The sequence below is a fragment of the Gymnoscopelus microlampas genome (genome assembly GCF_963454915.1).
Source record: "Gymnoscopelus microlampas genome assembly, chromosome: 6".
NCBI lineage: Eukaryota > Metazoa > Chordata > Actinopteri > Myctophiformes > Myctophidae > Gymnoscopelus > Gymnoscopelus microlampas.
Genome location: NC_139943.1, coordinates 32,439,716 through 32,452,846, shown reverse-complemented (window position 1 = coordinate 32,452,846; position 13,131 = coordinate 32,439,716). Strand labels below are relative to the sequence as shown.

At 43.4% G+C, this 13,131-nt stretch overlaps 1 protein-coding gene across 1 annotated transcript in view; it reads right to left on the bottom strand.

Moving 5' to 3' along the window:
• The window catches only part of LOC311046656 (protein O-mannosyl-transferase TMTC2-like), a 114,754-nt gene that overhangs the window by 60,996 nt on the left and 40,627 nt on the right, over positions 1–13,131 (bottom strand). Inside the window, exon 2 of the mRNA XM_084059137.1 lies at positions 2,750–3,326. Coding sequence (XP_083915263.1) covers positions 2,750–3,326 — 577 coding nt within the window. The remainder of the gene's footprint in view (positions 1–2,749; positions 3,327–13,131) is intronic.

The window sequence follows — 13,131 nt, the reverse complement described above, 5'->3', positions numbered from 1 at the left end:
TGCTGTGGTATTCACCTGCATGCCTTTTGCAAAGTAATTGTAACAGGGCAAAAATGATTCACATATGGAGCTTATTCAAGGCTGATGCCGTATTTAAACTCTAAGAATTCATAAGAGTTCATGATCAAGATGTGTTTCAATATATCAAAAAGAAAGAAAACAGAACTCTGTGGAATTTAGTTGACAAGAAGCTAAACTAGATTTTCCATGACGTATATGGCATGCGTTGCACATAGCCCTGAGGGATGCAGCGTGCAAAGGTATGTAAAAAAATTCTAATCATGTGGATCTCGGGATCCACATGGGAACGGCGAGGCTCCAATGTGGATAGCAGACTTCATGAGGCCACTATGGGACGTCAGTCATCTATGACGTCAGGCTCGTTCTTGTAGGACATATCTATGACGTGTGATATTTGGGCAAGGTTTCAGTCCGATCCAAGCGTCATTGTCTTCAATTATAAATGATGATCAAAGTTAAACATATCAAAAGTATAAAACATATGTGGGAAAAAATACTCTGAACACGTGCACACACACACGCACACACACACACACACACACACACACACACACACACACACACACACACACACACACACACACACACACACACACACACACACACACACACACACACACACACACACACACACACACACACACACACACACACACACACACACACACACACAGACCCTCTTATAGATGGCTAGCCTCCTACAGAGCAACGTCGTAAAAACACCATGGTAAACCATGATAAAAAAGCATGGCCTCTGTGTTTGAGGCTCACGCACAGAATGTAACTACTGTTGTATCAGCTAATTTATTTTCTTATTTAGCGTCTTATTGTACTTTATTTTCAAGAAGCTGCAAAGATGTCAACGATGAGGCATTATCTCCTTCAGCCCCTCTTGGCTCCTTTTCCTTGCTCTCCTTGCCATGCCTGACAAGCTATTAGAAGAGCTGTCTGCCAGCATCAATGGATGGGTCACACTCCAAGTGACACAAAGACTCAGATGAGACTTAAATCACCGGCGCACCACATAAAGACGAAGGCAGCGAGAGAGAGAGCACTCACTCTTCATTTCCACACAGCGCTGAGCACTAACAGGAAGGGGCTGAAATGATCTCTCTCTCTCTCTCTTTGCCATTCCATTATGATCTCTCTCACTTTCTCTCTCTCTCTCTCTCCCTCTCTAAATGGTAAATGGACTGCATTTATATAGCGCCTTTCTCCAAAGCACTTTAAAAGGTATTTCACATTCACCCATTCATACATACATTCGCACACCGATGACAGGGGAAACCATACAAGGGTAGGCACCAACCTGCCCATTGGGAGCAGTTGGGGGTCCAGTGTCTTGCTCAAGGACACTTCAACTTGCAGCCAGGAGGAACCAGGGATCAAAATGGGAACCTTCGCATTCCAAGGCGTCCGCTCAACCTCCTGAGCCACTGCCTTATTTATCCCTGTCCCCAAGCCCCTTCTCTGTCTCTCCCCTCTCTGTCTCTCTCTCTCTCTCTCTCTCTGTCTCTCTCTCTCTCTCTGTGCATGTGTCCTTGTCACCTTGTCACAACGTATCTCTCAGGAAGTCCTTGTCTACCATCCGGATGCATTAAAGAGCTACGTTCACTTTGTCCCCTCCTTCTCCGGAGTCTTTTTGTCACATTTGTTCACATGTCTTGTTGAATTTGCACTGATGGGATGAGACTTGTGAATGTCACGGTGACTAGACCGCAAGCGGTAAACACTTCTGACAAGGAGCTTTTGGGGAAAAAAGGTTACGGCTCGGTGGTCTAATAAAAAACAAAACAAGGACAAATAGGAAACAGCCATTGCTTTTCCATATTTTTTCTCCCAGTATGCAAAGAAATACACACATGCACACTCAAACACACACACACACACACACACACACACACACACACACACACACACACACACAAAGCATGGTAATTCATACTCCCACTTGTCATGCTGTACCGCAAACATACTTCCTCATCATTATGTTTCATTGAGACATCATTAATCTCAATATCAAACGCAATATAATGAGAAGATGGGCAATTTAACTAACCATTCTTAAAGTGAGTTTGTTTTTTTATTCAATTGGCTAATTGGCTTTTAATTAGGTTTTCGTAAAACAAATGCTGATCCAAAGGGAGACAACCATTTATATTCACACCGCTTTAATGATGTCTTTATTGTATTGTTATGTGGTGTTATGTTGTGCCCTATGTGTTGTCATGCTTGTTGTGTATCTTCTACCTTTTTGTTTAATACAAATATTGAAACAGAAGATGGAAGGTCGGAACACGTGTTATTGAGACTAAGTGAGCATCAGGGATGTTTTTTTCTTGAACCAACCACAATAAGCCTAGATACTAACTCAGTTCGGGTCCATGGCTCAAATGATTTAAGAACTGGACAATGGAAATTTACTTTTCAATTACCATATTAGCAGGCAAGAAGCCACCATGAAGCCTATACTATAATACGCCTTCCCTTACATTTCCGTTGCAACAAATTGCATGTGAATGCATGTGTGCTGGAATGAGTAGGAAAAAAAACATTTATGTACATAACTAAACAAATACAATGTTGTATACTTTCCTGTTTCCTATCAGCCTATACCGGATTACATTGGCAAGTTGTTTTTCAAAACATCTCTAGAGTTTTGTGCAGGTTTTGAGAGTGCAGGAAATCAGATCCATGTGAACAAACAGCACAAACAGTAAGTGTTTACCTTGTAGAGGAGCATGACGATGTGCCACAGCTTCATCCTGTGAAAGACGCACACGTCGTAGAGCGCAGACACCGCCAGGACCGTGACACCCTGCTCCTTCCACAGCATGCTGCAGGCGGCGCACGCCAGGCTGCCCAGGAGCCAGGCCCCGAGCCGGCAGGGGCCCGCGTGGCCCCTCAGCCTGCAGTGATGCACGTAACACAGCAGGGACAGCAGAAAGAACAAGGCGGCGCCCGCATCGGCCCGCCCCACCACGCCCGCTACCGCCTCCGTGTGGACGGGGTGAGAGGCGAACAGCAAGCCTGCCAGCAGGCTCCACAGACCCTCCCCCAGCAGCAGGCGTGCCAGCCGGGTGAAGAGGCCCGTCACGGCGCCGTGGAAGGCCACGTTAACCAGGTGGTAGCCCCAGGGGTCCAGTCCGCCGAGGGCGTGGTTGAGACGGAAGGAGAGCGTGCAGAGAGGCCGGTATGACTTGTGGCTGCCACTGTGGGTGAGCAGGGTGCCCCAGAAGTCGTCATAGAAGATGTTGGTCCAGGGCGTCTCTGGAAGCAGGTCCTGGTTGGTCTTGATCGCACGGCTGTGAATGAGAAGAAAAGCAACATTAAAGAGGATCTTTTTGGGTCTGTTGTCGATTGTTATCCTTGTCTAGTCTATAGAAACAACAGTATCTAAGTATTTGATTGTTATCTACCAACAGTATCTACCATGCAGCCAATTCTGACACAGAAAATCAACCCTTTCTATCTATTTCAGCGTTTCTCTTTGTTCCTACAGTTCCCATGTTGCACTTTTTGGGCAAGCATTGTCCTGGGCACATCTATGTGGTCTATGGCCGCAACTGATCAACCAAATTCATAAACAAGTCAAGATCGCTGTTTGGCAGTAAACACGGCGAACAAGCACAACATCACAACCACCATGGGTAGCGGCTAAAAGCAGTAAGTAAGAGTCGTTTTCACATCCATGGATTTTACTCCAGTGACATCACTGGGATAAACATTTCAGCTTAACATTTTCAGATAAACTTAACCAGTATTTCAGAGAATGAAGACTGCTCACTGTGTTCCATTATGGCTGATAATGGAACACAGGGTTTGAATTGCAGTTTTTCCTACTAGGCACTTGATGTGTATCAACATGAATGAATACGCTGAATTGCAGACATAATATGATACATGTCGATCGATATGATACAGCTTTACTATGCAGCAACATTCAATACAGGTGCTAGGTCTGAAAACAATGTTTTCCCAAGTACATTTCCCACAGGAAACACGCTGCACATTCTCCTGGGGGCTCATAGCTATTCTTTTCCAGTGCAGATTAAGCACAACATATAGCTTGCTAAGAACTGAAACTTGAATTTGCTTACAGCTTCCCCTAGAGATGTGGCCATGTGACATTTATACAAACATAAAATCAGAGGGTGAGCTTGAAGCTGGGAGCTCTTTTACCACCATGGCCGCCCCATACAGCTGGGGACTCAACAGATTAAACAAGAGCGCCACACCCTTCACCACAAACAAACACAGGCACTTGGTCCGGGCAATTAACCAAAAATATATCCAAACCGATATTTAGAACAGAATAGCAGACTTAATCTTGCTCACGTAGGTTAATCGTATAATTGAGAACGTTTCTTTTATTATTATATCAACGAATCGACACAAGAAAATTATAATTTGATTACCTGTAGTCTGATTAACCACTTAACCCTGTATTATACTTCGTTAAACTTCAAAAATATCCAATCTACAACACCACATCGCAACACATTGTGAGCTTGTAGATCTGCTATTTTCACCATATACAGTATGTATTTTTTTTAAATAATCGTTCATTAATCGTAATCGAACCCAGCCCTAACAGGCACACAAAGAGGTTGCCATGTTGAAGGAAGAATACATTAGCTTTCAAACCGGTGGAGACCATGGCATCGAGCAAAGTTACATCATGTATGAGGGCATGTCCAATCATAATCTTTGTGTCATGACACTAGTAAATGTAGGTCCATCCCCGCTGGCAGCCCTGAGTGGGTACCCGGCCTACAGTATATCAACTCTGAACCCTCTCTACCATACGCAGGGAAGAAAGGAAAACAAAGACTTTCTTTTCTTCATTGTGATGGTGCTAATGGGGTGAGGAAGGTGATATACAGTATATCGTTGCTGTCAGGTGGAAACCTTGTAAGCACAAAACTTTTCAGGAAATCCCCAAAAAGTGTTCTAATTGATTCAATGTAGTTATTATTTTGTCACAAGCTCTTGTTAATACTTTTCATTGGTTCAATAAAGCAGATCTACAAGCGCCTATTTGTGCTACTTTTGTGTGACACTGTTACACGATGAAGTAGGACAAGGAAATATGGAGATACAGGGTTTCTGCCCGACAGTCAGCAACCGCATATTAAATCTCCTTTGGAAGGAGGCGCTTAGCAACGTTTATTCAACAACATTTATTTGCTTTATTGCAAGGTTGGGCCGTAGAGGCATCGTAATTAAAATGCATGATGGATGAGGAATGGCACATGAGATAACAAGACAAGAGCACCGGGTTGTAATTAGTCCTCGTGACAGTCACAATTAACACAAACAATGAGTCTGGGTGACAGAGGGAGGAGAGCCAGAAATACAATTTAAATGTCAATGAAAATAACAGATTTTTAAATGAAATACGCTGACAATCAGTTATTTTGCAAGTATAATTTAGCCATTAACATGAGGAAACAATCAACTTATTTTCTTTTTTTTACCTCTAAATCTGAATTAGGAACATCTACATGTATGAATAAATAAATAAATGAACTTAAAGACAAATGACTCGAGGGTACTCATCTCCCTTACTGCTTAGCCACCAACATACCCCTCATTAACATACCAGGAAGCAGGTGGGAAGCCGTGGCGTATATTGCAGCACACAACAAATAACGAAATAAAGCAGCTCTGACAGCAGCCTTGACAGGGGGGGTGAGCAGAAAATCACCCTTCATTTGACGAATGAAAGAAAATTGTAAAAAGGGGGAGGGGAGTGTACTGATACCGGAGGGGAAATTACTGACGGCCATTAGACAGCAGAGGATAGGTGGAGAACCTGACACAATGGTGCCAGGAGAACAACCTGCATGGCCCTCAACGTCGACAAGACCAAAGAGCTGATTGTGCGCTACAGGAAGTCGGGCAGAGAGCATACCTGCATCTACATATATGGCACCGCAGTGGAGAGCATCAGTGACTTCAAATGTCCCATCACTGAGAAACTCACCTGGGACGTACACACCAACCAAGTGGTGTGGAAGGCACTACAATGCCTACATTATCACAGGCGACTGAAGAAGTTTGGGGCCCAAGGTCCTACAGGCCTTCTACAGAGGTAAGACTGAGAGCACCCTGACTGCCTGGGAACTGTATTGACCTCAACTACGAAGCAATACAGAGGGTCATGTGGACAGCCAAGCTCATCAGTGGATGTGGGCTTCCCTCCATCCAGGACATAAACAATAGATGTGTCGGAAAAGCTCACAGGATCAATTAATAATGTAGGCATCCCACCGGCTGACTGTTTCAGATGCTGTCACGTGGAAAGTGGCTTGCTACTTCCCCCAGACAATCGGGCTTGTGAATGATTGAACAGATCACGGAAAATGTTTAAAAACGCTGGAAACGCTCCCCTGATTGTCTGTCAGACACAACCTGAGTGAGGAACAATGCCAAGGACACTGGCACAGATACATGTTTATAGCTTAGCAGTAAGAACCCTGCACACAGAACCTTCAAGCTCCTTAAGTGCTAAGACCATTGGACAATTGGACTATTCTTTGATTCTGATTATTATTATTTGTTGTTGTTGTTGTTATTGTTGTTGTTTTCCACTGTACAGTATATGTTTATTATTACTATTATTGCTGCTACAATGTCTGAGGAAACCAGAACAAATTATTTTACTCTTATGCACACAAGATGTAACAATGAAAAAAAAGAAAACCTTTAGCCTACTGAGCCACTGCCGCCCTACGGGAAATGAATCCTCTAGGCCACCTAGCCTCAGAATGTTGCGAGGTAGGTGGAGTTTTGGTTTCTTTGACCTCCCAGTCAGACGGACTGGAGGCTCCAGCCTTCCTCATCGGCAGGCTTAAGAGCCGGTAGCCCTGATTCTACACCCCATGACTCAGACGTGCCAGTATATTCTCTCCAGCCCATTTGTCAAGTGAGATCTTCGTTCTGCTGTGAGATATGCGCGTAAGAGACATTACGGTCCAATTACATCTCTAAGCTGTTTTGGAGACAAGTGCGCACTCTCTTTCCATTGCACACTGCGGTGAAGCCAGAGAGCAGATACAGTATATATTGCCTCAAAACCACACCGGCTTCACTCCTCTGGCAGCAACAACGGATGAAAAGCCAATGCCATTCAGTCACAAAACCCATACGGTTACAGCCCTGGCTTCGTAAGTCACCTCTCATGTTGTCTCCTTCTTGTATGTCATAGAGAGAGGTAAGCACCTAAAGTGCTGTGCTTGACAATCGCTCATGCAAATCAAAAATCGAGGAATGTAGATTGAGAAGGAAGGAGTGACCTTTGAACCTACTCAGCCACAGCTACGCAAGAGCAGATGAATGGGGCGCACGTATGGTAGAATTAACACATTTGCATGACAGTCCACCTAACCATGGCCAGTCTCCAGCGCATTGCATTAATCCTCCTCTCAGCCAACATGCCCTGACCGTCAAGGCTGCTCCACTACTGGCTGTCGGAGTAGAAAGATTGGGTTTCAGTGGCTGGCCAGGCCCCATCTTTCTCTGTGGTGCTGCTGGCAGCACACAGGACCTCTCTATGCACTGTAAACCTTTTCCAGCCGGGAGCACATTCTTCAACCCGACCGCACGCCTGGATGCCAACACCAGAGGAGCAATGGGATCATGTGGCCACTAACGAGGAACCCCCCCCCCCGCTCCCAACCAGTCACCCCCTCCCTCATCTCGTCCTCGTCCCCCCACCCCCCCCGACCTCGGTCCCAGCCAAACCGAATCTACATCCAAAGTGTCGCATGGCTCAGTCTGCCACAGTTTGTTTCCTTATCATGATGTGGACTGAAATTGCATGTGCTATGGTGACAGTGAGAATTAAATCACTAAACCGTCCTCTGCAGCGGAGGGGCTGAACATTCGTCTACAGACAATACTTGCCTAATAGCGCCACTAGCAAGTGTGGTGGACTCTGGATAACCAAGTGCAATGGTGTTAATAACATTCCCCCAACCTCAATGTTTTCACACGAGCGCTACATGACTGCAACACAACAAAGTCATGCGATCCTACGGGGGGGGGGGGGGGGGGGGGGGGGGGGAGAGTGCACAAAGCCAGCACTGAGTCTGGTAGTCACATCAAAGGCATGACTAACTTTACTCACGGCTTCCAAATCCTCACACGGAGGATCACTTTCTATACCAACACCACTTCTGAAAGGAGAGACAAGACACTGGAAAATGGTTCTTAACGCAGTTCCCGGTCATTCAAAAAGCTGTCGGATATGACAGTAATTCTTTGTCCATAATTTGTTCAGGCGCACACACAGCCAGCCATGTACCAAACAGCCTAGGTGGCACAGGCTGAAATGGAGAAAAGATAATCCTTGCGATGTTATAGGCCTCCAGGCAAAAGATCACGTTTTAATTGGTTGTGTCAAACTTATCTATAAAACTAATACATTTACCAAGATACTGTGAAAGCCAACTCCTAGCCCACTTTCCGAATTAAAATGCTACTAACTACTCATGCATATGAGAAATGAGCGTGTGATTGCTGGGAGCTCTGTATCCGTAAAAACATTTTACCTTATAATAAGCCAGCAGGTTGGAAGCAATAACCCTCTGCATATAACTAGCAGCCTACATGAAAACGCCATCAAAAACTGAAGATTGATTTGGTTTTCCATCTGGTCTCAGGACTCACTGGGTCCCAGTAGCGGTCACACACAGGAGATTAAAAATGACATTGAAAACCACTGACATTATAATCACCATTTTACTTTTGTAGATCATCCATGAATTTGAGATGAGACGTTAAATCAAAGAGAGCTGCATGGCCAGAAATAGTATTTTAGAAAAAGATGCAGTAAAACAGCTGTTCCTACTTATTAAAATAACTGGTATTGTATTATTTTCCAAGGCCTCACCTTTTGTCCCCTTACCCGGTCCATACCAGCAAGGACTACCCTTACCCGTCCAGGGTTCCTATCTTAACATGTATAAAAGTTGGCATAGATATAAAGATCATTCCTTTCTTTATAGAACCTGCAAGAAATTGGACCCAAAAAAAGAAAGAAAATAAATCACTCTCCCGCTAGAATACACAGCAATGTGCACATTGCTGTGTTTCTTCTTTCCAAAACAAATCACGGCAGAGATAATGTATGGATAGTTTCAAAATGACAGCATCTCACGTGGCAGAAAACCAAGGAATAAATTGAACACTATCCAGTATATAGGAGACTAGAGACCTATACCTGCACAGTTTGGCAATCAGTCAAAGACTGCAGAGAGGCAAACAAAAGGGTGGCGGTCATTGTAGAACAATACAGACAGCATGTGAAAAGAGGATTGGCTTTGGGAGCTTGGGGGAAAGTGATCAGGGTTCCAAGTATGTGTCATCACCCTGCTTTAATATCTGGAAGAAGCGCAACAATATTTTTGGAATGCCCACAGAGACCTCTGGGTAGCCTCACTGCTTTTTTCCCCAGCCAGCTCTTTTGTCTAATGTTTGTTCCCATGGGAATGCTAGCAGGTCAGTAATGACATACAGTACCTTTCATGGTGCCTGTGGAAAATCCTCTCCGTTTGTAAAAGGGACTCAGTATACAACAGTATGCGTAAGCAATAATGATACAGTGGATATCTTATCTAGAACCTCTGGGCCATTGTGATATTGAAAGGCATTCTGTGGAATCAAGCAATCCAATGCAATTTGGGTTTTTTTAATATAACTTTTTCATTTGTGATATTGGTATCTCGACCTTCAGTTATCGATCGGCATTAGTTCTACAGTGGTATCTGCATTTGGATGTCACTTTGCCACGGAGGCGACTTCAACAGAACTGCAGTTACAAAGTAGCCCAAAGAGTCAAAGCCACAAGTTACTGCTTTGCACTGACCTTTCATTAATTCTTGTCACCAGCAAAGCAGCTCTCATTCACGTGCTACTGTATATAGAGAGGCTACTGGATCACGTAACACATGCTGAACCTTCTGGTATGGCTACAAGCATTTACACTACATGATGTTTCCCGCTACAACAGATTAGATTATTTTTGTGTGCCAGGGTTTTTGTTCAGCCAGTATCAGTATCAAAACCTGTTAAGTATCGGATTAGCACATTCTGTATACATCAATTATTCATGTTGAAATCAATGACGATGAAAAGGACAAGAAGCAAATTGGCAGAGGAACGAAGAAAAATACTATTTGAGAGGATTGTTACAAATTGTGACTAATTGAATATTAAGGGCACATTCAAGCCACAAATATGCAGATTATTAGGCAATTCAACCATGTCCTACAGTCCATTCTGCATCATCACAAAGGGACAAGAGTTGGAGCCAGCAGCCGTCAGAAAGGGAACATGAACAAAATGCAGTCAAAATAGACTTGGTTTTAATCCAACACCTTGGCCAGCACTTAAAACGAACCACAATGCCAGAGAGCTTTCAGTACTCTGGTTCTGTAACATCTGGATAAACCCTAATTGTTCTCTTTCTCCATCCAATCTGACCCACATTACAGCAAATGTCAGCCAGTGGTGACATTTGAGTTTATAAGGACAGGGGAGGGGGGGACAGAGGAGAAAAGGGACTGAAGTCATCCATCCAGCCAGCTAGCCAGGACAAACAGAGAGGGTCATTGTGGTGTAGCTCATTGTAGCAACACACCACTGCTGAGGCCACCGTAAAATCCCTATTGTCAGGAATGAATGCTGCTCTATTCCAGTTGACATGTGTGATTAGTAAGCTCAGAATAAAAGAAAGCAGCCCTCAGGGCGCCCTGAGAAGAAGCCTCCAGCAGCCTTTAGGGGTGTGATTTTTGCACAAACGTACGTTGTACAAAAATACATTATGAACGAATTACTTATTCATTCATTAACTTAAGCCATATTTCAAAATAATGAAAATCTACAAGCTCAACACGTCGCAATGTAATCAGTTTGAAAATAAATTACCCCAAAAATGTATTACTCAAATTATTTAGTTTTTTTACCCCCAAAAAGTATGAAGTTACTCGCAATCGATTTACTCTGTCCAGCGACCCACTTTGGGATGGCATCTGGTGTTTGTTGAGACGAGATAAGAAAAACAAGTTTTTTCAAATGATTGATGAATTACCGAGGCAAACGTGGTCCGGAAAATAACCCCCAGTGTGACAAAACATCCACAGGTGTCCTTTAGAGAGAAATACTGTAACGTTTACGCATATATTTTGACTTCCTTCTAAACCAGCCTGCGGCACATTGTAGCCTTGAACAATTTGTCCATAATTTGATTTGATCAGAAGATTCTGGTATTTGACTGGCTCTGTACCGCAGGAAGGGCCCAGTCACTTAGTATTTTCCGTTATAGATTTTCTCTCCCTGAAAGGCCAGTAAATGAAGTGAAGAGGGTGCTGGGATAACATGAACACATGATGTCTTCCTCCATCACAGTAATGAATGGAAAGCAAGATGGAAGACAAGCTGGTGGTGGACAACTGGGATAAAGGTCAAGCACTTGGGGGAATTAAGGGCTGGAAGTATCTCATTGGTTCTCAAACATTTTCATGTCGAGGACCCCCCCAATTAACATGTATCTGCCCGCGGACCCCCATACAAGATTCGTGCTGTTAACACGTTTCAAAGACATTCCAAATGTTTCCAAGATTATTCTTTTTTAAACAGCAGAACTACAAGCTGACAACACGAAACATCATGACACGTTGTGAGCTTGTAGATCGGCTATTTTCAAATAGCCAATGTACTGTATGTAGGTTTAAAGTGGTTAAACAAATGTTGATCCTATATAAACAAATTTAGCTGGGGAACCCACTCAAAGACCCCTGGGGGTCCCAGGACCCCACTTTGAGAAAAAACACCGCTCTAAAGGAACATTTAGGAACATGATGCCTTGTGATAAAACCCAACATTGAAGATTCCACAAAATCACACAACCGGCAGAATAATATCAATAGACATCAAAGCGGTTTCTCTTCCCCTAACTGTGTCTAATTCATTCTGCAGCTTTCTCTTATTCAGTGGAATATAAGGTCCAACTTATTATGGTCTGCTGGCACAATCATATGGTTTCACTCCATTCATGGCACAGTAGACAAGTAAACACTGGCACACTGAGATGCTGAGTGTGGAGCAGGGCAGGCTACTCAAGCAGCGCAGTGTGTTTTAGCTCGCTGAATACACTTCTGCCTGCTGCCTAGCATCACTGATCAGCCCTTTGTGCTGCAGGGGGACGAACAAAGTATGGTGTGACCTGAATTTTAATCACTAGCTTACCAGCTAGCGAGCCAGACAGATGTAGGCGACTTGCCAAGCAACCAGCACCATACCGGACACAGGGAAACTCAACAGTCTAATGTCACCAGTTATGGAAGAAGTACTCACATTTTTTACTTAGTAAAAGTATCAATATCCTATTGTAGAAATACTCTGTTACAAGTCCGGTATGAAACATTTACTTGAGTAAAAGTACAAAGGTATTGGCATCAAAATATACTTAAAGTAGCAGTACAAGTACTCATTATGCAGAAGGTCCAATTTCACAAGTTTTCAAAATGCATAAAAAAACTTTTGAAAATAGCGATCTACAAGCTCACAAGGTTGTCGCTATGCGACACATTGTGAGCTTGTAGATCGGCTATTTTCAAATAGCAGTATACTGTATATTAGGGCTAAAGTGGTTAATGTATGTTTTGTGATAATAATGACAATCCAGTAAGTAACTAGAAACAAAAGCTTTCAAATAATTGTAGTGGGAGTAAAATGTACAATCCTTGACTTGAAATGGAGTAGAAGTAAAAGTATTGAAAATTGTAAATACTCCAGTAAACTCAAAAGTGTACTCGAGTACAGTACTTGAGTAAATGTACTTAGTTACTTTCCACCACTGCCAGCACCATATCGGACCCAGGGAAACTCAACTGTGTAATGTCACCATATCAGTGAAATCCAGAATGAAATTCCACCAGAGCCTGTGTGACGGTTATGTTGCATCATTCAAAGCACAGTAGAGCTCAGTCTAATGATAGACTGAGCTGTACTGGCTAAAAGCCGTACTGTCTCCACTATATGGCTTTAAACACGCTAATAATGGTGATTTTTAACACTTGCTTAAAACAGCACCACAAAAGT